The following is a 26,838-nucleotide window of genomic DNA, read 5'->3' as shown; positions in this document are numbered from 1 at the left end:
TCAGTCATGATGAAAGATGCTAACCTAGACCAGCATCTCTCCTCAGTAGCAGGTATGTATCATAGTTCTCATACAGATTCTGATTCAATTAATTTTGGACTGGGACCAGAGCATTTCTGTTTGATTTTAATTAAGCATACCATTTGATGAGTTTTGACAAATGCATGATCCCAGCATCCCATTCACACTGTAGAAATTCCCATCCCTTGTAGGCAGCCACTGTTTCAATTTCTTCGATAGATTAGTTGTGTCTGTTTTTTAACTTTATGTTAGTAGAAGCACATGCATTCTTTTGTGTCTGATTTAATTCACCCACTCAGTGTTTTTTGAGATTCAGCCATGTTGTTGCTAAGTAATATTCCATACTGTAGGGGTGGATGGATAGCCCATAATATGTTTATCCTTTCTACTGTTGGTGGACATTAGGTTTGTTTCTAGTTGGGGCTATTGTATGTAAGTCTTAGAAGAGCCTATCTAGTAAATAGCTATCCCAACCTGAAAATAACTGATTATATGATTTTGTAATTGAGTGCCAGATTAAATGATTGTATTTACAGGAATTCCCTGGTGTAGTTAGGACTTGGTGCTTTCATTCTGTGGCAGGTTCAGTCCCCAGTTCAGGAACTAAGATACCACAAGCAGTGCCGTGTGGCTCAAATAAATAAATAGCATATACTTGCATCTACAGAACTAGAGTGTCTGAAGTTTTTCTGAGGACTTCCTTCTTGAAGTCTCAGAATCACTAGGGGTTGGGTGAAAATGTCTTGCTGACAATGAAATTAGCAAGGTCACTCAATACAAGTTGGTATACATATAAAAACCACTTTTTCTATATAGAAATTAACTGCCAACAATCCACTAAATATTTATGAGAGAAACTTAAAGACCTAAAAACTTGAAGGATATACAATTATAATTAATTATATAAATTTACTGAAATACCTGATTTTATTCTCTCTCCCAAAATGACATGGGTTCAGTACAGTCCCAGTCAGAATCTCTAGTGTTGTTTTTGTGTTTGTTTAGAAATTGACAAGATAGTCTGAAATGTATATGGGAATGCACACGCTTAGAGTAGCTGAGATAATCTTGAACAAAAAGCTGGGGGACTTGGGTCATCAGATATATATATACTGTAAGGCTACATAATTGAGATAGTGTAGTATTGGTTCAGGAACAGATAGAATGTAGGGGTCAGGTAGTGGAAGGTGCAAACCATTGGGTGTAAGTCAGGTTCAGAGATGTACTGTACAACACAGGGAATATAGCCAATACTTTGTAATAACCGTAAATGGAAAATAACCTTTAGAAATTGTTTTGAAATTAAAAAAAAACTTTTTTAAGAGACAAAATAGAATAATTGAACAGAAAAGACAGCCCAGAAATAGACACACACATATATGGTAACCTGATTTATGACAGACTCAGTAGGGAAAAGATGTTCTTTTCAATAAGTTGTACTGGGTTAATTAGATATATCCATTTAGGGGAAAGAAGAAAACTTGGCCCCTACCTTACATCATAAAATTTAATTTGCATTGGGTCCTAGACCTAAATGTGAAGGATGAAACAGTAAAGCTTCTGGAAGAGAATATGAGAATATCTTCATGACTTTGGGCAAAGAAAACACAAGAAAAGTAGCCATGAAAGAACAAATTGATAAATTAGACTTTATTAATACTAGGAACCTCACTGTATCAGATGGACAAAATTAAGAGTGAAAGTCGCCACATACATCCTGAAAGATATTTGCAATTGATATATCTGACAAAGGAGTTCTCCCCAGAATATAGAAGACCTAAAAGTCAGTATGAAGAAGATGCTGAATTTTTTTTTTAAAGACCAAGAAGTATAAACAGATACTTTACAGAAGAGGATGTCTAAGTACAATGAAATGGAAAGTTGTTCACCCTCATCAGTTGTCAAGGGAATGCAAGTTAAAACCATAGTGATACTATTCTTTCACCAGAATTAAAAGAACTGCATTGCTAAGTGTTGACAAGGATGTGAAGCACCTGGAACTCACATACCCTGCTTGTGGGGCTACAAATTGACATAATAACTTGGAAATGAGTTTGGCAGTTTCTGATAAAGTTAAATGTGTTATCGACATGTTATGGAACACGTGTTCCAGGAGGTACACTTCTAGGAAATGCAGCATATGTGCACCGAGAGACATACACAAGCTTTGCTTTTTTTTTTAATAGCCAAAAAGACGCTGACACAAAAGGGTATGCATGATGTGATTCCAGTTATATAAAATTTAAAGTGGAATTGGCAGAGAGGAATGCTAGAAGCATAAGGGACCCTGGTTGAGGACTGGAAATACTCTGTGTTTTGATTGGGGTGCTGGGTGCGTGGATGTATATGTAGGTAAAATTTATCAAACTGTACCCTTAATATTTGTGCATTTTTTTGCAAGTTATGCATCAGTGAAAAGGGGGAAGATACACTAGTGTATCTCACTTCTAGACCTTTGCTTGTATGAAACTATTGAAGGATGTTGAGTAGAAAATGACACTAGCACACTCCTTTAGGTGCGTGTACTGGTGCTCATGTACAAGATGCGTCGTAAGGGAATAGACTGTCAGCCGGGAAGCTGGTGCAAAAGAAGTGTGTGTGTGCACACGCATGTGCATGCAGTGTTTTGATCAGAGACTATAGAAGGAAGACATGCTCCTGACACGGTTATCTTCCATCAGTAGATTTGGTAAGATCATGGCCTCTGGTCCCATCACTTCATGGGAAATAGATGGGGAAACAGTGGCTGGCTTTATATTTCTGGGCCCCAAAGTCACTGCAGATGTTGATTACAGCCATGAAATTAAAAGACGCTTACTCCTTGGAAGGAAGGTTATGACCAACCTAGACAGCATATTAAAAAGCAGAGACATTACTTTGTCAACAAAGGTCTGTCTGGTCAAGGCAATGATTTTTCCAGTGGTCATGTATGGATGTGAGAGTTGGACTGTAAAGAAAGCTGAGTGCCGAAGAACTGATGCTTTTGAACTGTGGTGTTGGAGAAGACTCTTGAGAGTCCCTTGGACTGCAAGGAGATCCAGCCAGTCCATCCTAAAGGAGATTAGTGCTGGTTGTTCATTGGAAGGACTGATGTTGAAGCTGAAACTCCAGTACTTTGGCCACCTGATGCGGAGAGCTGACTCATTTGAAAAGACCCTGATGCTGGGAATGATTGAGGGCAGGAGGAGAAGGGGACGACAGAGGATGAAATGGTTGGATGGCATCACCGACTCAATGGACAGGGGTTTGGGTGGACTCCGGGAGTTGGTGATGGACAGGGATGCCTGGTGTGCTGCAGTTCATGGGGTCGCAAAGAGTCGGACACAACTGAGCGACTGAACTGAACTGAACTGAAAAGCCTCGGGTGATATGCTCTGATTTTTCCCCAGTACAAAAGATCTGATTTTTTTTTTTGCCATGTGTCTCAGAACACTAAGATAATGCTAAAAGATGATAAACAAAAGATATTAAACTTAGAACAGGCCAGCATTGTATTTTAATGTGGCGTTGTTCAAGTGTATGTGTGTGGTCTTCCATAGTGGTATGGTTAGCCCTCTAAGAAATATCTAAAAGCCATTTTATTGCCCTGCCTTTGTCATGAGATGCAGGCTAACAGTTCTCCCCTTGTCTGCTGATCCCGTGATGACAGGCGCCATCCCAGCACTCTGGCCGTGTCTCTGCAGCTGTGGCAGCGTCCTCACTGGGTTCCCATTGTTTCTGTCCACAGGTGTCGTGCCGTCACTGAGCCCTAATAGCGCTCTCATTGTTTCTGTTCCCTTGTAGTGAAGACCGAACCGGAAACACCTGCACCGAGCGGCCCCTCCCTGGATGGTCAGACAGCAGTGAAAACAGAAGACAGTTCTGAGCTGGGAAACTATGTCATTAAGTAATTACCTCAGTCCTTTCTAAGGGGGGTGTGCCTTTAGTATGTCATGGTACTTGAGGAAAAAAATCCCTGTGACAATCATATGTAGAGTTGTCTCTGTGCATTAAGCCCTTTGATGGGTAGAAGCTTCTGTCCATGTGTGGTGAACAAGTATTACCATTTGCTGCACAGCTCAGGAGGCTTCATTTAACACCTTGATGTGACCTCCAAACGGCACCTGATTGGTTGCCTCAAGAGCCTCGGATGCAATTACAAGCTCCCTTTGAGCTTGCCAACATGAAGTTTCTTTCCTCCATCTTTGGGTGTGAAATTTCTTATGATGTAATTGCTCAGGTGTGTGTACATTTTGTGTTGCAGTGTCCACACATGTGCCCAGTCTTAAACAGCTGCCTTTTTATGGCCCAACCCACTCAGTGCTGCGTCTAGAAATACTGAGATTTTCTCATTCCAAACTGGCAAAACCACTTCTAGCATATTTTGAAGTATCTCAAACTGCTGGACAGTAGAGACTTAGCCACTGTCACGGAGGTGACAGCATGAAATGTAATAACACTAAGAGTCTCTGCTCTAGTGACAGTCACACTACAGAAAGATTACACGACTATTTTAAAATATAAAAGGAAATGTCAAGTTTGCATTATTTGTCGTTCCTGGGGTCTCATGTGTTTTAGTGTTGACTTTAAGCATTAAATGCTCTTTGTTTATAAAGAAAGCGATATATAGAAGGAAGGACTTGCAGATATAGTTGGGTTTAATTCCCTTGTAAAGGAGAAATATCTCATACATACATAAATTCATACGTACACACACACACACACAGTTAGAGACCGCTGTCTGTATTTGCTACCCTAATTTTCTTTTGTCCTCCTTAGGATAGACCATTTAGAGACCATCCAGCAACTCTTAACAGCGGTAGTAAAGAAGATCCCATTAATTACTGCAAAAAGTAAGACCACACTGAGTATATGGGAGCGTGGTTTAAAGCTGTGACCTGCTTGGGGTATTGAGTCAATTTGAATCACTTGGTGTTGTAATTAATACTGACGGTAGTTATCTTGGGGTGGGGTTTAGCTACAGCTGTAGCTTATTTGCAGGGTTTAGAATTCACACTGTCTTGGTCAGTCGGTTAGTCTTTTACTACTTTCACTGTGTTTGATCTGCAGAAGGAATTTTTTTTGTTATAGTATAGAAATTATAAATATGTAGTGTATATATAAAATTGCATTTGTTTTTAATGTTTATTAATAAGGAAAATAATTAGCATTTGCCCGCAGCATGCCAGACTCTGCAGGCTTATTATACTTACTTATTTAACCACGGTCCAGGCTTCCCTGGTGGCTCAGAGGTTAAAGCGTCTGCCTGCAATGCAGGAGACCTGGGTTTGATCCCTGGGTCGGGAAGATCCCCTGGAGAAGGAAATGGCAACCTACTCCAGTATTCTTGCCTGGAGAATCCCATGGACAGAGGAGCCTGGTGGGCTACAGTCCACGGGGTTGCAGAGAGTCGGACACGACTGAGCGACTTCACTCACTCACTCCATGGGATCACATGGTGTCATCTCCATTTCACAAATGAGAAAACTGAGAATAAGCAAGGTTGAGTCACCTGTTCAAAATCACAGTAGCTACAGGTCATGCAGTTTTTTTTTTTTTTTTTTTTTTGGGTCATGCAGTTTTGATTCCAGAGTCATGTATCTTTCATCTGACACTCCTGTCACTCACTCTAGAACTGCACGACTATCAAGACCTCCAATAGTGAAGTCTCCTCTGTCCCTGCCCATTGTTAGCAAGACTGAACCATTTGCTTCTCAGCCCTGGTTGCTCTGACAGAGAGCATGACTGACAGCCTGTGGATACTTAGGTGTCTGCTCTTGGGCAAGGTCACCTGTGAACATCTAGAGGGAAGGGATGAAGCAGATCATCACTTCACATTCATGGGACTATGAAATGATGAGCCAAGTACAGACTACCTTGCTTTTTTTCCAGCTGTAATAGCAAAAATTAATTTTTTCCCCTCAGGGTTTAGGGGGTCATTTTGAAGTAGCTCAAAGTTAATTTTCAATGATTCTTCTAGCCCAGCAGAAAAAATTTTTAATCTTTTAAAAAAAATCAGGTACAAATATAGAATGTTCGAGCTTAAAGGCAGTTCAGGAGCCATCTTCCTAGTCATTTGATTTTACAGTTAAGAAAACTAAAGCCCAGAGTGATGATGTAGGTTGCTCAAGGCACGTTAGTTAATAGGCCAGGGCTGGTTCTCAGGTCTGCTCCCAGTGGAATGCCATTGCCATTTATTTTAATAGAAAATCTGTCATGATGAAGCTTTCTCTACCACAGAAGCTGATTTCCCAAGGAGGGCTGTTGTTTTGAGTACACATGAATGAGATGCCTTCTCTTCTAAGGACAAGCCCTTCTGTATTATGTTGCATCGAATTTGCCTAGTAAGGAACATAGCCCATAAAGAGGTCTAAAGAAACTTCTTGGACATGCCTCCAGCAAATAAGATTTTATTTAAATCTTAACTTTATTCAGAATTTGCTGGATATGTGCATTCTAGGTGAAGATGCCAGCTGTTTTTCTGCAAAATCTGTGGAGCAGTATTATGGCTGGAACATTGGGAAAAGGAGAGCTGCTGAGGTAATCCCATGTCTGCCTCTTTGATATGCAGGCCACCACTGAGAGCCTGTTGGAGAAAATAATCAAACACATGTGCATTCTGGCTGCTTCCATAAACATCGTCATATGGAGCAGTCATAAATTCTGCAGCATGTTTTGTTAAATATTTGATGATAGAACTTTTTCCTTAGTTAAAAATCTCATTCTCCAAAGACTTGTAGGTAGCCTTTGAAAGACCTACTTTCTTTTCCTGCATTGCTAAAAATTTCTAAAAGTTTTTAAAGAATTGTAATATGTTAAAATTAAGTCAACTATTTATTGTTCAGTGTGGCAGCTACTCTGCCAAACAGTGAGGCTATAAGAGGAAGTGGCAAGTACAAAGGCGTAGGAAGCTTTGAGAAAGCCAGTGGATGGGTTTAGGGAGGGTGGGAAAGTGGGAGATCACAGGCTGGGACCAGCTGAAACACCTTATAGTCCAGGCTTAGGAATTTCAGTTATTTCATAAACATTAGGTAAACGTTCTTATACTTTTTTTTTTAACTGAGGAGAAACACCATCAGATTTTTTTCCTCAGAAAAAAATTATTCTAACAGGTTAGCATGGTAATTTGCAATTGGGTGATTTATTTGAATGTGCTCCTAAGTTGAAGGATTTCATTATGCGCCCCCCACCCCTAATTTTTTTTAAAGTGGCAAAGAGCGATGACAATGCGAAAAGTCTTACAAGAAATACTGGAGAAGAATCCAAGATTTCACCACCTGACTCCACTTAAAACCAAGCACATTGCTCACTGGTGTCGCTGCCATGGCTACACCCCACCTGACCCTGAAAGCCTGAGGAATGATGGGGACTCGATCGAGGATGTGCTGACCCAGATCGACAGTGAGCCAGGTAAGCAAGGCGGGGGATGAGGGGTGTACTCAGCACCATGGGCAGCTGAGAGGCGTCTCCTTGGAGCACATGCTCGTCTCTCAGCCTTCAGGGCTCTCAGGCTACATCAGCCCCAGCAGGTCTCAGAGCTCTTTTCTTCACCTGAGGTAAAGGGACCCGAGGATTCCAGGGGTTAGCAAAAGTCTCCACTCACCTCTCACCATGTGTCTTATCCACCCCACTGACAGTCCCTACCAAACTATTTGTGCCCAAGTGTCCCAGTCCCAGCCAGGGATGTCCCAGCCCACGGCATGCAACAGACACACACCATTCATTCAGGTGCCCCCCTCCTCTGCATTAGTTCTCCTTTGGAAACATTCTTAATCCACCTCCTTTCCTCCCAGAAGAAGTACTTCTTCCTTTGTGACCTACGAGTCTTTTTCCCTGAAGATGGGGACAATGTCTTATGTTATTTTATCTCCAAAAACCTAGTCTGGAGGTGTACTGCCTGGTGTTGGAGGCACAGGTGTAAATAGCTAATAATGTTGCAGATAAAATGGTTTTTTTATAAAGATACAAATAACTGTATGTGGGTGGGGGTGCAGGGGAGCTGGGCATAAAGATACATGGGGAGAATGTTTTGAGTTTCACCTTGAAGAATAAGTATTGTTTTCTCCTTTTAACCGCATCTTTATAGAAAAACAGACCCTTCACCTTCCAGTCTGAGGAAGGCCGGAGCACAGGCAGAGTCTGGGGGGTCCTTTAAGACTTAACACAAGTCTCATTTTCTCCATGAAGCTTTCCTGAGAGCCCTAATGCAGGGTGGCCTCCCCTTTCTCTGATCTCCAGTGGTATTTAATACCAGAACCTTGAGGGTTTCTCAGATTTTTATTGCTAAGTGCTTTGGAGAGCAGAGGCCTTGTTGATTATTTCTGTGCTTCTCTGACAGGGTATGTAAAACACAGTATTTTTCCTGTACTGGGCTTTCTTATTAATATGACTGATTAACTCTGTGAGTGTCCTGCCAGTAAAGTAGAGAGAGTTGGAATGCTTTGCCTCCATCCTGCTGGGAGTCTTTAACCCCATGTCGACCTCACTCACTTAGCATAAAGTAAAAGGGATGCATAGAACATTCCCAGAGCCCTGGCTGGCTTTAAAGCTCTATATATACTCTGTTGGGCTCTGTATAAATCAGCTAAAGATGGGATGCATGGTATACACTAAAATGGTAGTAGTACTCAGCTATAAGCAGAACATGGGTGATTTTTTCACTGTTCATTTTTAAATTCTCCAGAAGTAAAAAAAAAATTTTTAAATCAGTGGGGTGGGAGGATGGCCTCGTTTTTAGTGGCAAGAGTCAGAATTATGTGCTGTTTGACTCAGATTGCCCTTAATAGCACATATGTCTTAACACAAGATGCCTGTCTTGGTGCTTGTCTCACTTATGAATTAGTAGTTCCTATAATTATAGGTCCGTAGAATTTTAGAACTGGACAGGAGTCAGCTCCCTGGTACTTAACCCTTCTGGGTCTCAGGCTTTTGGTCCCTTGGAGATGCAAAGTCCCTTTTCTTTGGTCGCCATAGTCATAAGACTGATTGCCTCTCATTTAGAGTGCCCATCATCATTCTCATCTGCTGACAACCTCTGCCGGAAACTGGAGGACCTGCAGCAGTTTCAGAAGAGAGAGCCGGAGAACGAGGAGGAGGTGGACATCCTCAACGTCTCAGAGCCGTTAAAGATAAACATCAAGAAAGAACAGGAAGAGAAACAGGAAGAGATGAAACTCTACCTGCCACCAACACCGGGCTCTGAATTTATTGGTGACATCACACAGAAGGTAGGGGGCTAAGGCCTGTGCTGTGAGACCCCTAACCTGGGGCTCGGGTGCCTTAGAGACTGACACCAGACTTTCTGGGGAGATAGATATAGATGGTAAAGCTGGGCGAACTGTCTGGCACCCGCTTTCCCATGTCAGGGCCTTTGGGCAAGAAAGTGAATCACACGTGTAGAGCTTGCTCATTGAATATGACATTGGAGCAAAGGCAGCTAGGTGTAGGCAGTTTCGTATTTTTCATCTCCTTTTTTCTCATTTGCCTCAGTAGAAGCACCTTCTCCTTCAGAGGCATGTCAGAACGTGCTTTCCCTCACATTCTAAATAGCTCCCAAGTGCCCTGCCAGGGAGTGGATGTGGCACTGACTCCCTTGGGGTGCAGGAGAGAACTGTCCACATGCCTCTGGTGGAACGCAGCTTCACTGCATCTGCACGGCTGCCTGGGACCCAAGTGAGAGACTTGTTCTTTTCCCCTACAGAGGAAATAAAAAATGGGGCAGTTTCCAAGTATATCTTCTTTCTTTTGCAAATAGGGCCTCAGAGTCTGATGCAGGCTTTCCAGTGTGTGGCCCCCACTGTCAGAATTCATAGTAGATTCTGTGTTCTCTCATGAAGGAGATTTGGGCATGAGAGGAGGATTCTAATAGCATTTTCAACAATCCCTTAGAAACATGGCACAGTAGGGTAACAGATTCTTCTGGTTGTTACATTCTGTGTTGCTTCTCCGTGAGTTTTGTCTAGGACATTTGTAGAGTGTCTCTTCCACCCAGACATCTCCTTGGGTATCAGAAATATTCTTGTTTTTAATGTACAAATAGAAACAAAAGGCCTTCTTTTGCTCTTCCAGATTGGGATCACGCTGCAGCCTGTGGCGCTGCATAAAAACGTGTATGCGTCGGTGGTGGAGGACATGCTTTTGAAGGTGGGTGCCTGTGGGCAGCAGAGGGGCTGTCGGGGGCTGAAGCACCATGGGGCCAGCCAGGCAGGACACACTGGATCCCAGGATGCTTTGAAAAAGACAAGGACAGAAATGGAACAAAGATGACAGGCTTTATGATTTCTTTCTTCTTATTTTTAAATCAATTCAATTGTAATTCCTCTGCGTGTCAAAGCAGCTGCAAGAGTTCCTGTGCCAGTGTCACTAACAATATTTTTAAATGCCATTTCAAGTGCTGAGTAGCCTGAAGTGCAAGTCAGAGCTCTCAGTGCTTTCAGAGGTGACTTGCATGTCACAGTAGAAACGGCCATAACTGTCCCAGCCCTCGGCAACAGAATGACAGAACCAGGTTCCTTACCCAGCTGTTCTTTCCTGGTGGATCCCCTCCAGGGGCAGGGATACCTCACAAATAGCCCTCACCTGTTTCCTTTATTAAAGCAGTGTCTGATTAATGAAAATCACCCCCTTCCCAATTCAGAATCATGGCCTCTATGCTGCTGCTAAGTTGCTTCAGTCATGTCCGACTCTGTGCGACTCCATAGACGGCAGCCCACCAGGCTCCCTGTCCCTGGGATTCTCCAGGCAAGAACACTGGAGTGGGTTGCCATTTCCTTCTCCAGTGCATGAAAGTGAAAAGTGAAAGAGAAGTCGCTCAGTCGTGTCCGACTCTTCAAGACCCCATGGACTGCAGCCTACCAGGCTCCTCCGTCCATGGGATTTTCCAGGCTAGAGTACTGGAGTGGGGTGCCCTTGCCTTCTCCACATGGCCTCTATAGTTGTGGCCTATTATTCAAACCTTTAGTTTTTCCTTAAGGACTTTGGATCTTTAGATACAGTGGTTTCCCAAATTTAGGGCCCGGGATGGGGTCAGCTGCATCCCTCTGGCCAGCATGCAGGTGGCATTTTAGAATAACAGCATCTTCTGTTACAGGCTACAGAGCAGCTAGTCAGCGACATCCTGAGACAGGCTTTGGCAGTTGGATACCAGGCAGCATCGCACAACAGGTACAGTTCTCACTTCCTGACAGTTCCCATCAAGATGTTTTATACTTTAAATCAGTTCAGTAGGAGGTGGAGGTGTCCATGCTTGGGACATTCTCAGAGCCAGACTTTCTCAAAACGACCAAGCAGATGCCTGATTCTGTCTCTTGGTTGTGAGAGGTCTGTGTTGTCTCTGTCTCTGCTGCAGAGACACTGTTTGGTAGGATTCCGATATGTTATAGGATTGAATATATACCAATTCTTTGCCATTGAAGATAATAGCAGTGTTTCAGACTTGGGGCCAAGCACTGCACGTTACCTAATTTGTTTTTCGTTGCAGAACTCATACTCCCTCTTTAGAAATCAGGAAAGTGGGCTCTGAAATGTTATCTTGCCTGGCTTTCCTAGCAAATACATCATAGAACCTAGATTTAAACTTCAGTCTCACTGGGTCTATACCCACCGGCTGACCATTCCTGTTTGTGGCCTGTCACTGACTGAGATGCTGAATTTTCCTTTTGTCCCACATCCTGGCATTCCTTTCAGAGGAAACAAATGTATTTGTTTAAAGGCTGTTGTAAATTTATTAAAACTTTAACAGAGTACCTGAGGTCATGAAGAGACCTAAATAAGAGGATTATTAGGTCAGACTTGACATGGATATAACACAGTGGGCAGTATGGAGAGCTCTTTACAAAAAGTGGAGAACAGAGGAGTTCCAGTAATGTTGCTGCTGCTTGTCCTGCTAGAGATCCAGGAGTGGGCCGAGTGCCTCTGCGGCCCCTGCTCACCACCATGGTCCTGACTGTGAAGACACAAAGCAGCTTGAGTGCTTTTGATAAGAACATTTAACATCATACTTGGTCTGGCATAGTTTCCAAGAGATGGGAAACATGGTCCCCAAGTTCTGTGATGCTTTGATTCAGCTTTAATCTGGCTAAGACTGAACTACAGCAATATTCTGTTCTCTACTTCATTCCTTTTTTTTTAATCTTCAAAATCTTTGTTTTCCCTTAATCATTCAGCCAACTTCTTGAAATTCATCTCATGCCCGTGAGTAGGAAGTTAGATTTGAGCCCTAAATAGGGCTAGCTGGGAAGAGGGTAGGCCACATCTCCCAAGTCAGAGGGATTAATGGAAAAGAAGAGAGATGGGGGGAGAGAAGGTACAGAGCTGCTCCCCACCCCCAGAGTGGCCCCAAACCATGGCTGTCACTCATTATTATCCCCATATAATTAATTTAGATATTTGAGAGAATTAACTTTTTTTTTTTTTTTTGGACCAGGATTCCCAAAGAAATTACAGTGAGTAATATTCACCAGGCCATTTGCAACATTCCTTTTCTGGACTTCCTCACAAACAAACACATGGGGATACTGAATGAAGATCAGTGAATGGAATGAATATGCTCCCAGGAAAGCAGGATTCAAAGCCTTGAACTGTGATGACTCTTCTTTTCTGGAGAAGAGAGAGTTTCCTGTGTGCCTCAGAGTATCATGGCCACCAAACCATTGCCTCCACCTAATACCACCGGAGTGTTCAGTCCCAGGTCAATCCCTTTAGGACAGAAGTTTGTTTCCTGATTCTAGAGCTAAGCAGTGAGTGGATGCATGCTCTGTCAGCTCGCATCTATTCACTCTCTGTGCAGGCTCCATGGGCCTGAGTCTCCCTCCAGGAGGTAGGAAATTAGTCTGGCAAGCTAGAGTTCTACCCATTTCTGTGGGTTGGGGTTCCAGGTACCCCAGCAGTTACCCTGATGACATCTGGAGGCAGGTTGGGCTTCGGCACAAAGCAGTGGCCACGGTGGGGAGGATCCGCACTCGGCCCCGAGTCGACTCAGGAAGCAGTGATCCTGTGCGGAAACCACACGAGCTTGGGAGGCTGCAGACTGAGAATTCCTGTTTCATGGAACACAGGACATCACTGGAGCCAGTCTCAGCATTGTCAAGGGGTGAACAGAGTCCAGCACAGGTCAGGAAAAGGTTTGACTACAGCTGAGAAGCCTTACTGTGTTAGTCACAGGCCCATGCAGCTTGGAGGATGTGCCAGCAGAGCACTGGTTCATACTTTAGCGTGGTCTGCAGGAGCTTCTGCTGCTGAGTCCACCTCGAGTGGCCAATGGTTCCCACGGTCCCTCAGAAAGTTTATCTTATCCAGTTCTTCTCTGTTGGTGAATTGTTCCCAAGAAGAAAAGTGTTTAAAACAACACTTGTGAGTGCCTTAAAGGTAGAGAAATGACTGTCAAAGCCAGGTGACAGGGAGGTCAGTATTCAGAAGCAGTGAGAACAGGCTGGTTGTGAGCAGAGCCCGGTCCGTGGGAGACAGAGTGGATAGAAGGCAGGTTAGCGGCACCCTGCATGATGTCCAGTTTCAGTATAGACACAGTACCCCAACCTTCCTAACAAAGTCTCTGTAAGTAAAGAATCTGCTCTCAGTTAGGAATCTGCCCCAAGGAGATCTGAAACCTACCCAGGTCAAAGAAACTTACCCAAGCAAGGTAATTCATGTTTTCCTGAGTCCTCTAGCCGTTCAATTCAGGAAAAGACAGGGAGGCAACTATGAGAAATCTGCCCTTTTAAATTCAGCATCTGAGGACTGCAAGTGCAGAAGGAAATCTATTCAGTAAGGCATAGGGTGTGCCCTGGTTAAGAATAAAATAGTCTAGTGGTGAAGACTCAGATATTCTGTACATAAAATACTCCAGGCAAGGTTAATGGGCAGGTGTAGACTCATTTACCAGTGGACGATGACTCATATGTACAGGATCGAAGATTTGATCCAAATGAGAACAGATTCAGTTCTTAGGTATGAAAGCCTCAAGAAATTATCTTTTTGCAAAAGAAATAGTAAACAGTCCTCATATATGTTAATGTTTCAGATGTGTTTGTATCATAATATGTAACATAATGTGTAACAATATCTACAGTAAATCTTTTGGTATTTGTGACGGGTTTTTCTGAGTTTGGGGGCTTCTCTGATAGCTCAGTTGTTAAAGAATCCACCTGCAATGCAGGAGACCTGGGTTCGATCCCTGGGTTGGGAAGAGCCCCTGGAGCAGGGAAAGGCTACCCACTCCAGGAGTCTGGCCTGGAGAATTCCATCAACTGTTTAGTCCATGGGGTCGCAGAGTCAGACACGACTGAGTGACTTGCATTTTCTGAGTCTGGAGCACTGCGCTTGGGTAGGGTTTTTCTTAGGTTAGGTCCCAAAGAGCTGGGGCGAGGCAGAGCTGTAGGGGTTTGTGTATTCTTCTACTTCTTTCCAAAAAGAATTTGTAGCTAGTAGAAGAAGGATCACAGTTATATAAAAATCTGAAACAGTTTTGGAAGAATGCATGTTGGCCCTGGGCATACGATTTCTGACAGCCTAGAGTGAAGGAAAACAACCTGATTGAGCTCAGAGCATCCTTAAAGCCAAGGCAATGAGGGAAGCAGCTTCCAACCAGGAAGCACATTGGTCCGTTTGGCAAGAATGGGTCTCTGCTGAGGCCTGGAAAAAGTTACTCCTGTGACCTGGTCCTGCTGGGACCATCTGCTAGCACAGGAAAAACTACAGGAACTACAGAAATATTTCAGAAATGACTATTTATATCCACCCTTAATAAGAAGTAAAGGCTTTATTTTGGAAGCTTTGGTTCTTCAAAGGTAAGAAGTTCTTTGGGGAGGAGGCCCTGGGAGACAGTCCAAGTATGTAGCTTTCTTGGGACCAGACTTCACTTAGTATTAGCCTTTAGGGAGTCAAATGGTCTGGAGGAAGAATAGGGGCATTGCCTAGGCCCCTTTCCTGAGTGTTCTGTGTGTCAGCCACAGTTCTGACAGCAGCCACAGGACAGTGTCACAGTACCTTATCGGGGACTCTCTTCCTCACTGGAGGAGCCTGTGTGTGTGGCCAGCAAGAGCTCAAAGGATCCCCCGTCGGCTTGGGGCAGGCTGCACAGCCAAAGTTCTCTCAAATGCTGCCTTTTGGAGTTTGACCTAAAATCCTGGAGTTATTACAAGGATGAAAATATTAGTGTTTGTAATGGGTTTTTCTCAGTTGGAACCGCCAATCTTGCTCTCAGTGACTGGGGCCCTTCCCTCTGGTTGGGCCTCCTCACAGCTGATCAAGCCTGCTACTGCAGTGCTAACTTTGGTTATGGAATAATTAATTTGAACTCTTTCTGTTGGCTAAAATTACCTAACACATTAAACTGTTTTAATACAAAAATGCTTATTGTATAGAAACTTGAGCAAATATTGTAAGATGTAAAAAATTTTAAATTACCCATAGTTCCCCTTCTCAAAAATAGCCACTATTAATATTTCAGTACATTTCTGTCTTTATGTGTATTATTTATATGACCTACATGAGTTGGGACCACATGGTTGAGGCTATTATTATCTCAGTGGCTTCTTAAGGTCTTAACATAATGTTACTGGAGTAGCCTTATTAAGACCTAGAGTGAGTGGAACAAGTTTCTTCAGAATTCAGATCTCATAATTAATGAAGTCTAGTAAGGAAAGCTGTTGCATTGGGATGTTTGTGAAAAGCTGTCTGTTCTTGAGCATGCAGGATGCCTTCCTAAGGTCAGGCCTCTCTTGGGCAGTGATGGGGCTCCTAGGACAAGCTCAGGGGGGAGGCATAGCTGGCTGTGACGGACAGGGGCTATTGCTGGACCAAAGCAGCAGATGCCCGTAGAGCCGGCTCCCACGAAGGGGTGCCTGCACAGGAGAGAACATGTACAGCAGCTGTGCTTTGCACGGAGACCTAAGTTCTGTTAGGGGGAGGTGGGGTTTGCAGATTAGGAAACAGAAGTCTAAGCTGCTGTCAGCTAATGAGTGAGAACCAAGGTTTGTGCCCAAGACTGGCTTCAAGGATAGTCTCGTTTTACCCTAGGCTCCTGGTGGGGCTGGGGAGATCTGGGTTCCTGTTAAATATTGCATATGACACCGGTGCGACTACAGCCCTGGGTGAGCATTCCCAGAATCTACAAGCCCAGGGCAGAGCAGCGGTAGCCAAGGCACATCAAAACCCCGTTACCAAGAGGAGGGTAAAGGAGGCCATGAGAAGGCGTTCGTGTTTATGATTAAATAAGTTACAAGAAACCGAAATAGTACATTTGCATTTTAGTAAAATCTGAGATTGTACAGTGAATCTGTTTGCTTCTCACAGAAGGCCCAGCAGGCAGTCTCTTTTCCCTTAGGAACATCTAACATGCAAACCAATGAAGTCTGAAATAATAGAACCCTTTGTGTAAGCATATGGTTTTGCTTTTCTGTTTTAAATGATTCTCTCAGATCATTTCCTTTGCTGGAATGAGGGGAAAGGCTGTGCCTGCCAGAGCTGGGAGCTAGCACCTCTGAGGGGATAGCCCCCTCGCAGCCTGAGCTGGAAACACTGCCCCACCTCCACTCTGAGCTGCTTCTGAAACCTGAATGCCATCTCTTGTGGCGAAAGTAAAGGCTCACCAGGCTAAGTCACTTGGGAGCTGAAGAGGGATAAAAATCCAAAGAGAAATCCTTGAGTTTTCTTACCAAAACTGTCCTTAGCTTGTGCCTATAATCTCTAAAAGGACACAAATGTTTCAAGGGCTGCTTGCAAAGAGGAGAACCAGGCTGGTTCCAGGTGCTGCACTGGCTGGACTTGATCGATAAAGTCAGCAGAGGGACTTCCAAAACCAAAATGAGCTGGTTCCTTAGCAGCTAGTGAGCTCCCTGTAATGATATGACATTTTAAGGCCTTTTGGGCCACCCTTGCCCCAAAGACACTTGCAGTTCTTACTATATAGTAGTTCCCATCTAGTCATCAATACACTAAGGGAACAAAACTGGTGTTAGTACTACAACTTGGTGCTCAGAAACCAACAAGATAAATGTCCTTCATTCAGCACTTCACTCATCCCAAGAAATGTTTTGTTAAAACCAGGGTCATCTTGGCCATAAAGAAATTACATTTTAAAAAAAGAAACCCTATGATTGATCTTCTTCTGTTCTTTTGGGAAGCTTGTTCCTGGTTACTTAGCATTATCATGAATCACATGCAGGTGATGACCTAAGATTTCTTCTACAACCTGTGGGGGGCCACTGGTGGGACTATCCAAGGACATTACCTTGAGTTACCATAGGTTATAAAATTATCATATAGCCTGGACATTACTGGATCTTTCAAGAATCTGTTATGTCCATATTCCTCAGCCCCCAGAGACCAATTCAGTTCACAGTAGAATTGATCGAGGTCTTCAGATTTAAAAACTGAAGGGCGCCCTAAAGAGGCAATTTAAAAAAGATCTGAAGCTTTCCGCACACTTCCCAAGGAAGGAGAGGGTGGCGGGGCCCCAGCACTGAGCTGGGTGGTGCCCCTGTTCTGCTCACAGCACCCGTGTGGCTTGCAGAGGAGTGGTGCCCCCTGGTGAGAACAGAGGCCCCTCCCCTGACAGGGCCATCCAGTCCTGAGACCTCACTGCAGTCCCCGGTGGTGGGTTCTGATCCCCTGTGGCTCGCTCTTCAGTGGGCAGTCACACGTTGAGGATCCGGGGAGCCGAGGCCTGAAAGATGGCTGAGGGGTTAGGGGCAAACTTTTTCCTCACCTCAGGGGCCTGAAAAATGAAATTTGGCCACAGATCAGTGGAGTTCTTCCTCAACTTTCCCCCTCCCAGCAGCTGCAGACTGCTAACCTGAAGGGTCGGGGTGGGGGGTGTCCACAAGACCTTGCCTTCTATTTCCCAAACCCTTTGGGTTGAGTCAGAAACTGAACAGCCCTACACCTCCCTTCCAGCCCCTCCTCTTTCTTACATGGACTCAGGGACTTGGAAGCTTGTCACTAAGCAAGTGGTCAAGGGTAAGGCTGGGACTTAGGAGGGAGGCAACACCCTGCTCCCAGAGAAGCCAGTGCTAGGGGGACACACGTGGCTAACGACAAAGCAGCACCTTGGCTTTCAGTTTGTGAGCGATGGTGATGGGGGTTCAGAAACCACTGCCCCTGCCATAGTGCCATCCTACACCATCCACATCTGACACCTAGTCCCTAACCTGGAAAGGAAAGCCGCTCTTCTCACACCCCGCCGCGGCCAGGCACCAGCTTCTCACTGACCTGGAAACTGGCCCTGGGGCTGCCATCCCATCCAGAGCTGTGGGTTGTGATGACTTTGGTGGGCTTCACTTTTGTGGATCTTGATGGCTTCACTCCAGTCCAAGCCTGGAATTCCTGTCTGGAACAGAACACATCACAACCTTGCACAGGGCCGGCTGGTCCCTCAGGGGCCTCAGCTCTTGCCCTGTGCTTCTGGAACATTCCTGGCCAGTGTCCATTGCTGAGCTGCTGCTCTGGCTGCCGATGTTACTTTCTCACAGAGGCAGAACTAGCAGAGGAAGTAGACCCCAAACAGCTCCACCAGAAACTTGCTCCCACATTGCCAGGGAGCAGCAGGCACACGCTGCACTGGGAGTGAGCAGAGAGCTCGGGCAACAACAGTATCCTATTTGTCGTAAACCGCGAACTCCTGATGTGTGCTGGGCTCCCCGTACTGTCTCTGCGCCAGGTCAAGGGGCTCTAGAAGCCCAGAACCAGCGGAAGTCGCTTGCCTCCAGCCCGTGTCACTGGTGGCCCTTAGGTCCAGGCAGGGGCCAGCCTGGACAGCGCACAGCAAGGCATGGTCGTACCTGGTTATAACAGGAGGAAAGTGAGGCCCAGCGGTCTGTTTAGTTATCTATAACCTGTGTTATTAACTCCTGTAAAAGAGTAAATCATAGTGACCATCTCAAGAAACTAAAGACCGCCTGGCTTTTGCATGGCGCTGTGCACATGGGCACTCTTGCATGGGAGCAGGGAAGGATGGTGGTCTCCATGGGGGTAGGGACTGCTGGCTGCTTGGAGGGAAGTGACAAGGCTGGCACAGCCTAGCTCCATGTGCTCAGAGTTACATCCTTTTGACAAAAACTAACTCCTCTTAAAAAAAAAAAAAAAGACCTATTTCAATTCTGTCAACTCCCCTACTAAATTAGCAGAGACCCCCACCCTGGGCCCACAGGAGCCCCTGGCCAAGGGGAAAAGTGTCCAGCTGACCAGGGGCAGCACCCACATGTGGGCTGGGTCTGTGCCTATCCCATCCACAGCCCTGGCCAGGTTCCAGGCCCTGAGGCCAACAAAGCAGCCTTTTCTCCTTAGCCGCAGCACAGCTGGGCACCACTGGGCAGGCCACGTGTGCATGGCACAGCTGTGTCTGTCCATGGTCAGCACTTGGGTACCAGGAAGTGGATTGGACCAAGGCTCTATCGGATAATTTTTGCTTCCAAAGCTGCAAGGTTTCAAAGACCAGCTGGCTGCACCATCTGCTGCTCCGCATCTCCTGGGGAAGAAGGTCCTCCCCTGGGCGTGCCCTTCTGTCCCCACACTGAGCTGAGCCTTGGGTCAGGCAGCCCAAGCCAGCTGTCCCAGGGTGGCTGCAGGGGTCCCAAAGCAGGAAGTGACCTGGCCCAGGGGCTAGAGCAGTCCCCATGACTGTGGGGCAGGAGATAATAAAAACACAGGACTAAGTTGAGTCCACTGTGCCTCCCCGACCAAGCAATTTCCACCATCATCCACCTCACATGAGCCTCAACTGGACTCAATGCCCACAGTCCCTCCTACTGAGGGGCAGGGAGCTACCAGGGCATTGTAGAGAGCCCAGTCTGAGGATACTGAGGCCTGGTTCTCAGCCCAACATGACTTCAAACAAATCCCTTAACTTCCCTAACCCTTCAAGTTGGGCACTTTAAAAAGTGTGGCACTTAAAAAAGTGCCAAGTCTGGCACTTTGACGGTTCGCCCTTTAACTGACTCACCGAGGAAAGAAAGAGATGACAGGAAGAACTGCCAGAAGTGGGTGGAACTAGAACCTGGGCCAGAAGTGCGCACGTGCGCACACACGCGCGCACACACACACTTCTGGAGCCAGAAGTGCGCACGCGCGCACACACACTTCTGGAGGGAAGGCAAGCGAGTGAGGCAGGTCAGTTATCTGGAGGCCAGTGGCCAGGTGAGGTGAGACCTGCTGGGGTGGAGAGGAGCAGCCACGAGTACCCTTGATATCTCTGGGCTCTCATGATCTGTTCATTATCTTTGCTTTGTGAATTTATTTAAATGGTTTTCTTAGGTAACATGCATCTTGCAAGAAGGCAGGCGGGATGGAGTTGCTCATACCAGTAGTAGAGCTGGGAGGTAGAGGGTCTCAGAAGTCAGCTTGCAGGGTGACAGGAGAGCCGAGTTCAGCAGCAGTCCTGTGTCTCTGGCAGTGACCCAGGCAAGTCAAGCTCTTACTATTCCTGCTTTACCGCTGAGGAAAGGGTCAGAGGGACCAGGTGACCCACCAAGTTTATACACCAGGAAGGAGAGCTGTAATGGGTCCCAACTTTTGCCCAACCACTGCCAGACATAGGTCAAGCAGCTACCTGATTGAGAGGAGGCAGCATCTTAAGGGATGGCAGCCTGTTTGGGGGCACAAATTTGATCTAGGGCAAGAAACACTGGAACTCCACTCTGTTCTACGTGACCTCTTGCCAGACACTCAAGTGCCTCATCTATAGAATGGGGACAGCAAGAACTGAACTGATTTCAGGGGGTTATTGTAAAGTCTTGGGCTTCCCTCGTAGCTCAATTGGTAAAGAGTTTGCCTGCAATGCAAGAGACCTGGGTTCAATTCCTGGGTTGGGAAGATCCCCTGGAGAAGGAAATAGCAACCCACTCCAGTATTCTTGCCTGGAGAATCCCATGAAGAAAGAAGCCTGGCAGGCTACAGTCCACAGGGTCACAAGAGTCAGACACGACTGAGCGACTAAGCACACACACTGTAAAGTCTTGGGGGAGATAATCTATGGGACGTCCTAAGCCTGGGTTCTGGTACATGCTAAGCAGTACCTTTAGTATCACAGGAACTGGAAGGACCCAGCAGGACATTCAAACCTGCCATCTGTTTAACAGGTGAGGGACTGCTTCTGAAAGTCCAGCCTGGGACTGGAGTGCTTAGACACTCCCAGTGAGCAGGAACTCAGCACCATGCAAGCTTACTCATGTCAGTCAGTTCTAATTATTGGAAAGTGTGTCCTTCCCAGAGCTGAAGCTATCTCCCTGCAAGCTCCACCCCACTCTATACCTGGAACATCAGCCATGTGAAGGCATGGCACACCCAGAACCTCTGGCCTTCCAGGCCTGTCACCAATCAGCTCCCTCCAGCTGGTTCAGATCAGGGCCTGGTCATGCAGCAGTCAGCACCTTCCACTGCCTGGCTAGGGCGCCAGCGCTGCAGCTCAGTGCTCTGCCCCTCACATTTCTGTAGCTCAGCTTGAGCACAAGACCCACCCTGCAACAGCCACTCCCCATTGAGTTCCTCAAAACCTGCCAGCCCACTAAGGAATCTCTGAGGAGATGGGATGTTCTTGTGTCTTGATCATGTGTTCAGGTGTATACAAAAGTCACCCATCTGATTGATTTTACTGGATGGAAATTATACCTCAAAACAGTTGATTTTAAAAGTAAAAGTTGAAGGGGAAAGTTCATACCTTTTGGCCCTTAATTCGACAGGTATGAATTCATACTGAAGAAATTAGGGTATAAGAAAAGATTTAACTATAAGAATGATGATCTTGCAAGTTATTTTTTCCTCTAAATTTTTTTTTGTTGTTAAAGGTAATACATGTACATTTTCTTTTTCTTTTAAGCAGTGATTCAGGGAATTCCCTAGTGGTCCAGTAGTTAGGACTCCTCACCTCCACTGCAGAGGGCGTGAGTTTGATCCCTGGTCGGGGAACTAAGATCCTGCAAGCTACATGGCATGGCCAAAAGAAAGCCCCCAAAACAAAGCAGTGGTTCAAAACAGCAGAGCGAAGAGCCCCTGTCTCCCTCTACTCCTGGCAGCATCTACAACTCCTTTTCCTTCCTTTCCCTAAAGGTTACGATTTTCTCACGTATCCATGTGGAGACATTTTATGCTTATTTCAGCAGATATGTATACATCAATAACCCTTTAACACAGATAGTAGAGACAAACTGCTGTGCATCTTTTCTGACATCTTGTTTTAGTCTCTCCTATGGCAGAGCTATAATTGACCAGTCCCCTATGCCAGTAGGACAGTGACACTGTTTCCATCTTCTGTACATTGTTGACATGTACCTTATTACTCCTTAACTCCCGCCCCATGTTCAAGGTTACATGTAGGGAAATTTTCTCTAAGTGCAGTAACTAGATCAAAGAACAGTGTTTTTAATAGCCCCAAATTAGCAACACCGGAAATATTTAATGACATGAGAACACATTATTATTTGGAGGTACATATCAATATATGGGTAATGTATTGATATACCCATAAGAGAAAACACTACACATCCATTAAAACTCATGTTATAGAAGAGCGTCTAGTAACAGGGATCAACACCCACATACATGAAATAAAAAATGTAGTTACAAAAAAAAAAAGAAAAATGTAGTTACAAACCCAGCCATGTAAGAACTACAAATGGATATGAACTCAAATGCATGTTAAAGGATTAGAAAGAACTACCAGTCTAGGATAGGATTGGGGATACTAATTTTTTATGTTGTAAATTCTGTAATTTCCAGTTTTTCTACAGTGACTATGTCTCACAGTTGTAGTAAGAAGAAAGCCCTCACTTATCCAGGAGAGGAGCACAGGCCTGTCAGTGAGAGCCAAGTCAGCTGCCCTCAGTGGGATATTGAGGGGACCACCCAGAAGCCCTGCATCTGGTCCTGACCACCAATGCCCCCGGAGGGCACTGGCAGCTGGCCTGCGAGCACCACTTCCATGGTTGGGCCCTTCTGGCGGAAATTAAGATTTTAACTCCTACGAAGGCAGGCCTTTCTGACAGGACTGCCCCAGAGAGTGAGGTAGTGAGCTCACCGTCAGGGAGGTGCTTGCTCTCTGACTCCAAGTCTGGTCAGGGAGCATCAACGGAGAATCAAAGGGGTGACCTCACAGGCCGCCTGAAGCTCTCGAAGTTGGGTGGGATGGGGGATCCGGGCGCCTCCTCGCTCCTGCCCACCTGGTCCTCCTGGCTCCGCGATTCAGTCTCCTGGGACCACGGGGTCTGGGTACGATGCGCTCCCCTGCCCCCAGCCTCATACCTGTATGATGTGGTCACCACTGCAGCCGCATCCGCGTCGCCGATGGGGAGCACGTAGACCCCCCGGCCGGGGGTTGCGGGGGGCTTGGCCCTGCGGCTGCTTGCTCCCGGTCCGCGTCCCTGCGTTGCATCTCTGGACCCCGAGGGCGCCGTCCATACGCCGAAGTCCCGCTGGTACTGAGTGAGCGGCACGTCCCGGCCGGGGTCCCGGTAGCCTGCGGGAGATGGGCCTCTGCGCGAGGGAACACCGCCCGGGATTGACTCCTCGCTCTCGAGGTCCGAGTAGCTGTGCAGGGTCAGCGGCACAGCCACGTCGGAGCGGTCCAGCTGGTTCCAGCGCCGCGCCAGGCAGCAGAGGCGGCTGATGCAGGGCCACGCCATGCCGGCCCGGCGTCTGCCGCTCGGCTCCCCGCGCTCCCGGGCCGCGCCGCCCCCGCCTGCGGCCCCGCCCCCACGGCCCTCCCCGCGCCGCCGCAGCTCCGCCCCCTGGCCTGGGACCGCCACCCAGGGAGCGAGGGCTGGGCCACAGCTCCGCGGAGCGCACGGCTCTGGAGGGGTGCGGAAGCGGGGCTGGGGTTAAACTGAAACCGGCTGGAGGCACTTACAAGTATCCAACTTGAAGAATGTTCCTTAATTTAATCCAAAATTCCCCAAGTGCTATCTTACAAACTGAACCTGGCTTCGCAAAGCCCAGGGGCCGGATGGCAACCCTTCCTAGCTGGTCCTGAGTGAACAGTCCGCTGGGCCCCGCCCACAGGCCACTGGCTGCCAGATTTGTACGCGGCTGCACACGGGGCTTGCAGGCAAGCACGAGATGTAGCGATGAGTGGATCAGAGGGGACTTGGGGCTGCACTTCCCGGAGAACACGCATTTGAATCAGCCTTTATAATGCCAAATTTGTGACAACCAATTCAGCCTTCCACTGAGAATTGACATTAGCCCTCAACTGACATTTCCTGAGGTCTAAAATCCCTAATTTTAAAGCATGGCTCCAAAGGCTTGATTTAGCTTTATAAAGCTGCCACAAATCTTTGGCTACTATGCTATAAAAGTTCCTCTCCCTCCTGTGCAGAGCTAAGGTAATCCTCCAAGCTAAAGGTCAGTCTGTTTCAGGCATAACAAGGTTATCAGACAATCCCTGGCCACACAAGCCTTCCTGAACTGACACAAGCCCTCAGTGTGCACTGCAGACCAGTTACTAGTAACTATCGAAACAACATTAATTACCCAGTGCACCATCTCAAGCATATACCTGGACAGTATCCAACCTGCACCTCAGAGGAACTGCAGTATAGCCCTGGCCAGTCAAAAGATTCCTCTCCCAAACCATTGCATTGCTGGTCTTAGCTCAAAAGCACAGTGATGTGACACGATGACTGCCCCGAAGTGGCAGCAGCTCAGCTGCCTGGGCCCGGCCATGACCCAAGGCAGCAGCAGAGAAGCCCTGTGTTCTGTGAAGACGCTGGGAGACGATACACCTGCTCAGATTACCCACCTGCTCTGTGTGACCTCCATGCACCACGGCCGTGGGTCAGCCACTCGGGAGACTTGTGACTACAACAGTCCGTCCTGCAGGAGGGAAAAAAAAGAGCAGCTCTTCTTGTTTTGACTCCTTCATTCATTAAACAGTTAAAAGAGCACTTACTATTCTGTGTGCCTGGAATAATGCTGGATGCCTTCAGGAGGTTTACAGAGCAGTGGGTGACAAGACATGGAAACCAGTGTACCAGAGCTTTCCAGCAGCGGAAAGGGGGCCGGGGGCCTGGACTCACCACCTGCAGTGAGGGTGGACAGCAGGACCGGGTGGGAACGCACGGGTCAGGGCCCAGGGGTTCAGCCACAGGCAGCCAGGGCTGGATCACGGAGGGCCTTGGCAGCCACACTACAGGGCTCACAAGCCGTTTTTCACAGGCGACAACAGGAAATAACTAGAGTGTTTTCAGCACTCTGTGGCCATATGGAGAAGTATAGGACATTTCAGAGAGCAGCTGGAGAGCAGTCTTTACAGCCAGGTTAGGGACAAGGGACTGGGACTTAACGCACAGGTGCTAAGAGTGGAGAGAAGGGGCTGGATTCTACAAACAAGAGGTGAGAGAGGGAATCTAGAATGGCCCAGGTTTCTGGCTTAAGCCAGGAGTGACATTTGACATGCCTGCACAGTGGGATCCAGGACCTAGAACTATGTTTGACAGGCAGCAGACACAGGTGCAGAGTGACAGAGCTCAGAAGACAATTTCACGGAGGAAACTGAAGCCACAGAAGTGGAGAGAAGAGAGAGCTAAGGCTGCACTTCTGGGACCCCACACTGCAGAGCGCAGCAGAGGTGGCAGAGGCCGAGGCGCACGAGCCAGGCGGAGCATGGCCTTGGGGTGATCACGTGTCAGCAAAGCAGCCAAGATGAGGAATGAAGGTACCTCAGCGGGCAAACAGGAGAGCAGGGACAGTTGCCAGAGCCTTGGACAGCTAGGCTTGTTCTTCTGGAGCTGGACGCTGACCTCCAAGGCCTCCCATAGGTAGATACTTGACCTTCTAAACCTGCCTTCTCAGACCATCACAAGTCATAAAGAGGAGACATGTCTTCTTCATTGCCTGTTTTTCGGGTCTGCCCACAGACATGAATCTCATTTTGGACTCCATACGGAAGGTCCATATGATCTCAGCCTCCCATCCCATCTCTGAAAAACATTTCTTGCCTCATCTGTAAGTCACAGGGTTGTTAGTATTAGCTACATATTCAGAAATGTCAAAGCACAGCAGTGTGACCTTGGGCGGTTCCCACACACAACCACCCTGGCTTCTTACTGGCAACATGAAGGCTAGGTTAAAAAAAATTATCTTGCCTTGAAGTGACATTAGTTTAGAATAGAATCCTCTGCCTGGCAAGAATGACCAGTACTTCAGAGTAGAGAAGAGTCTGGCCTGGTGGGGAAGGTGAAGAACCACCATAGCCGAACAATTCCTTGGTGCTGGGCACATACTGCCATTTAGCTCCTAACATCGTGTGAGGTGGGCACCGCTCCCTCTCATTGTCATGAAACCCAATGCTCCGTGCCCGCCACCATACAAGCCCGGCCCTCTACAGCACAAGGTGCAAAATTTGGCATAACCTTTTGAGATGACCAAAAGACCCCAAAACTCCCCTATAAATCCTTTCAAGAAAAACTTTTAAATTCTCAAATTACATTTCCTAGAAATAACTGTCAATCATGAGAAGTTGTTCCACTACAGTGAAGCTACGACAACCCCCGTCTGCTATGTCAGTAAGATGCTCCACTTCAGAGAATGGACATTTTCCAATGTAAGATGCAGTTAGGCTCAGATTCAAGTTCGAATTTATCCAGGATAGTTCCTTCTAATTCTTAATTTAGCTTAATTTTAACCTAGAAAGCAAAACCTAAAAATAGCTTTTTGTATATGACACTCACTGCCACAAAGTATTACCTACCTTTCCTGGGAAAAATTTAGAAAACACTGCAGCTGTTATTTCAGACCATGCCAGAGAGAAGATGTTCTTAATTTTTACCTGTCAACCAAGCAAGGAAAGGGGTAGGTAAGTAAGAGTAAATATTTCACAGAGGTGCTAGAAGGCTGACATTAAAAAGCAAGCAC

At 46.5% G+C, this 26,838-nt stretch overlaps 2 protein-coding genes across 22 annotated transcripts in view; one reads left to right on the top strand and one right to left on the bottom strand.

Annotated features, from left to right (window-relative positions):
* The window catches only part of YEATS2 (YEATS domain containing 2), a 115,644-nt gene extending 101,554 nt beyond the window's left edge, over positions 1-14,090 (top strand). For 13 of the 19 annotated variants that reach the window (XM_060419890.1, XM_060419892.1, XM_027957835.3 and 10 more), the window contains 8 exons: positions 3,805-3,907; positions 4,780-4,853; positions 6,461-6,540; positions 7,209-7,410; positions 9,001-9,227; positions 10,069-10,143; positions 11,090-11,163; positions 12,425-14,090. In XM_060419890.1, coding sequence (XP_060275873.1) covers positions 3,805-3,907; positions 4,780-4,853; positions 6,461-6,540; positions 7,209-7,410; positions 9,001-9,227; positions 10,069-10,143; positions 11,090-11,163; positions 12,425-12,533 — 944 coding nt within the window. In that variant the 3' untranslated portion in view covers positions 12,534-14,090. Of the gene's footprint in view, positions 1-3,804; positions 3,908-4,779; positions 4,854-6,460; positions 6,541-7,208; positions 7,411-9,000; positions 9,228-10,068; positions 10,144-11,089 lie in introns of those variants that run through there. The other 6 variants (XM_060419884.1, XM_060419885.1, XM_060419882.1 and 3 more) reach the window with 2 other exon arrangements.
* MAP6D1 (MAP6 domain containing 1) lies at positions 1,657-26,838 on the bottom strand. Of its 3 annotated transcripts, XR_006056529.2 has the most exons (5): positions 23,230-23,624; positions 18,208-18,325; positions 16,653-17,713; positions 14,983-15,121; positions 1,657-10,228 (listed from the first exon to the last, which is right to left on the bottom strand). XR_006056529.2 is itself a non-coding variant. In XM_042233845.2 (4 exons), the coding sequence occupies exons 1-4, from the start codon at positions 24,849-24,851 to the stop codon at positions 17,633-17,635; spliced, it is 540 nt and encodes a 179-aa protein (XP_042089779.2). In that variant the 5' UTR covers positions 24,852-26,838; the 3' UTR covers positions 16,230-17,632. The 3 variants fall into 3 exon arrangements, 2 of the variants coding, with proteins under 2 accessions (XP_042089779.2, XP_004003882.4); XM_042233845.2 differs by lacking the exons at positions 1,657-10,228; positions 14,983-15,121 and adding an exon at positions 24,725-26,838 and having other exon boundaries at positions 16,230-17,713; positions 23,230-23,443; XM_004003833.5 differs by lacking the exons at positions 1,657-10,228; positions 14,983-15,121 and having other exon boundaries at positions 16,230-17,713.

This window comes from Ovis aries, chromosome 1, assembly GCF_016772045.2.
Source record: "Ovis aries strain OAR_USU_Benz2616 breed Rambouillet chromosome 1, ARS-UI_Ramb_v3.0, whole genome shotgun sequence".
Lineage (NCBI taxonomy): Eukaryota > Metazoa > Chordata > Mammalia > Artiodactyla > Bovidae > Ovis > Ovis aries.
Note: the sequence above shows the minus strand (reverse complement) of the source record. Positions and strands in the feature narration are given on the sequence as shown.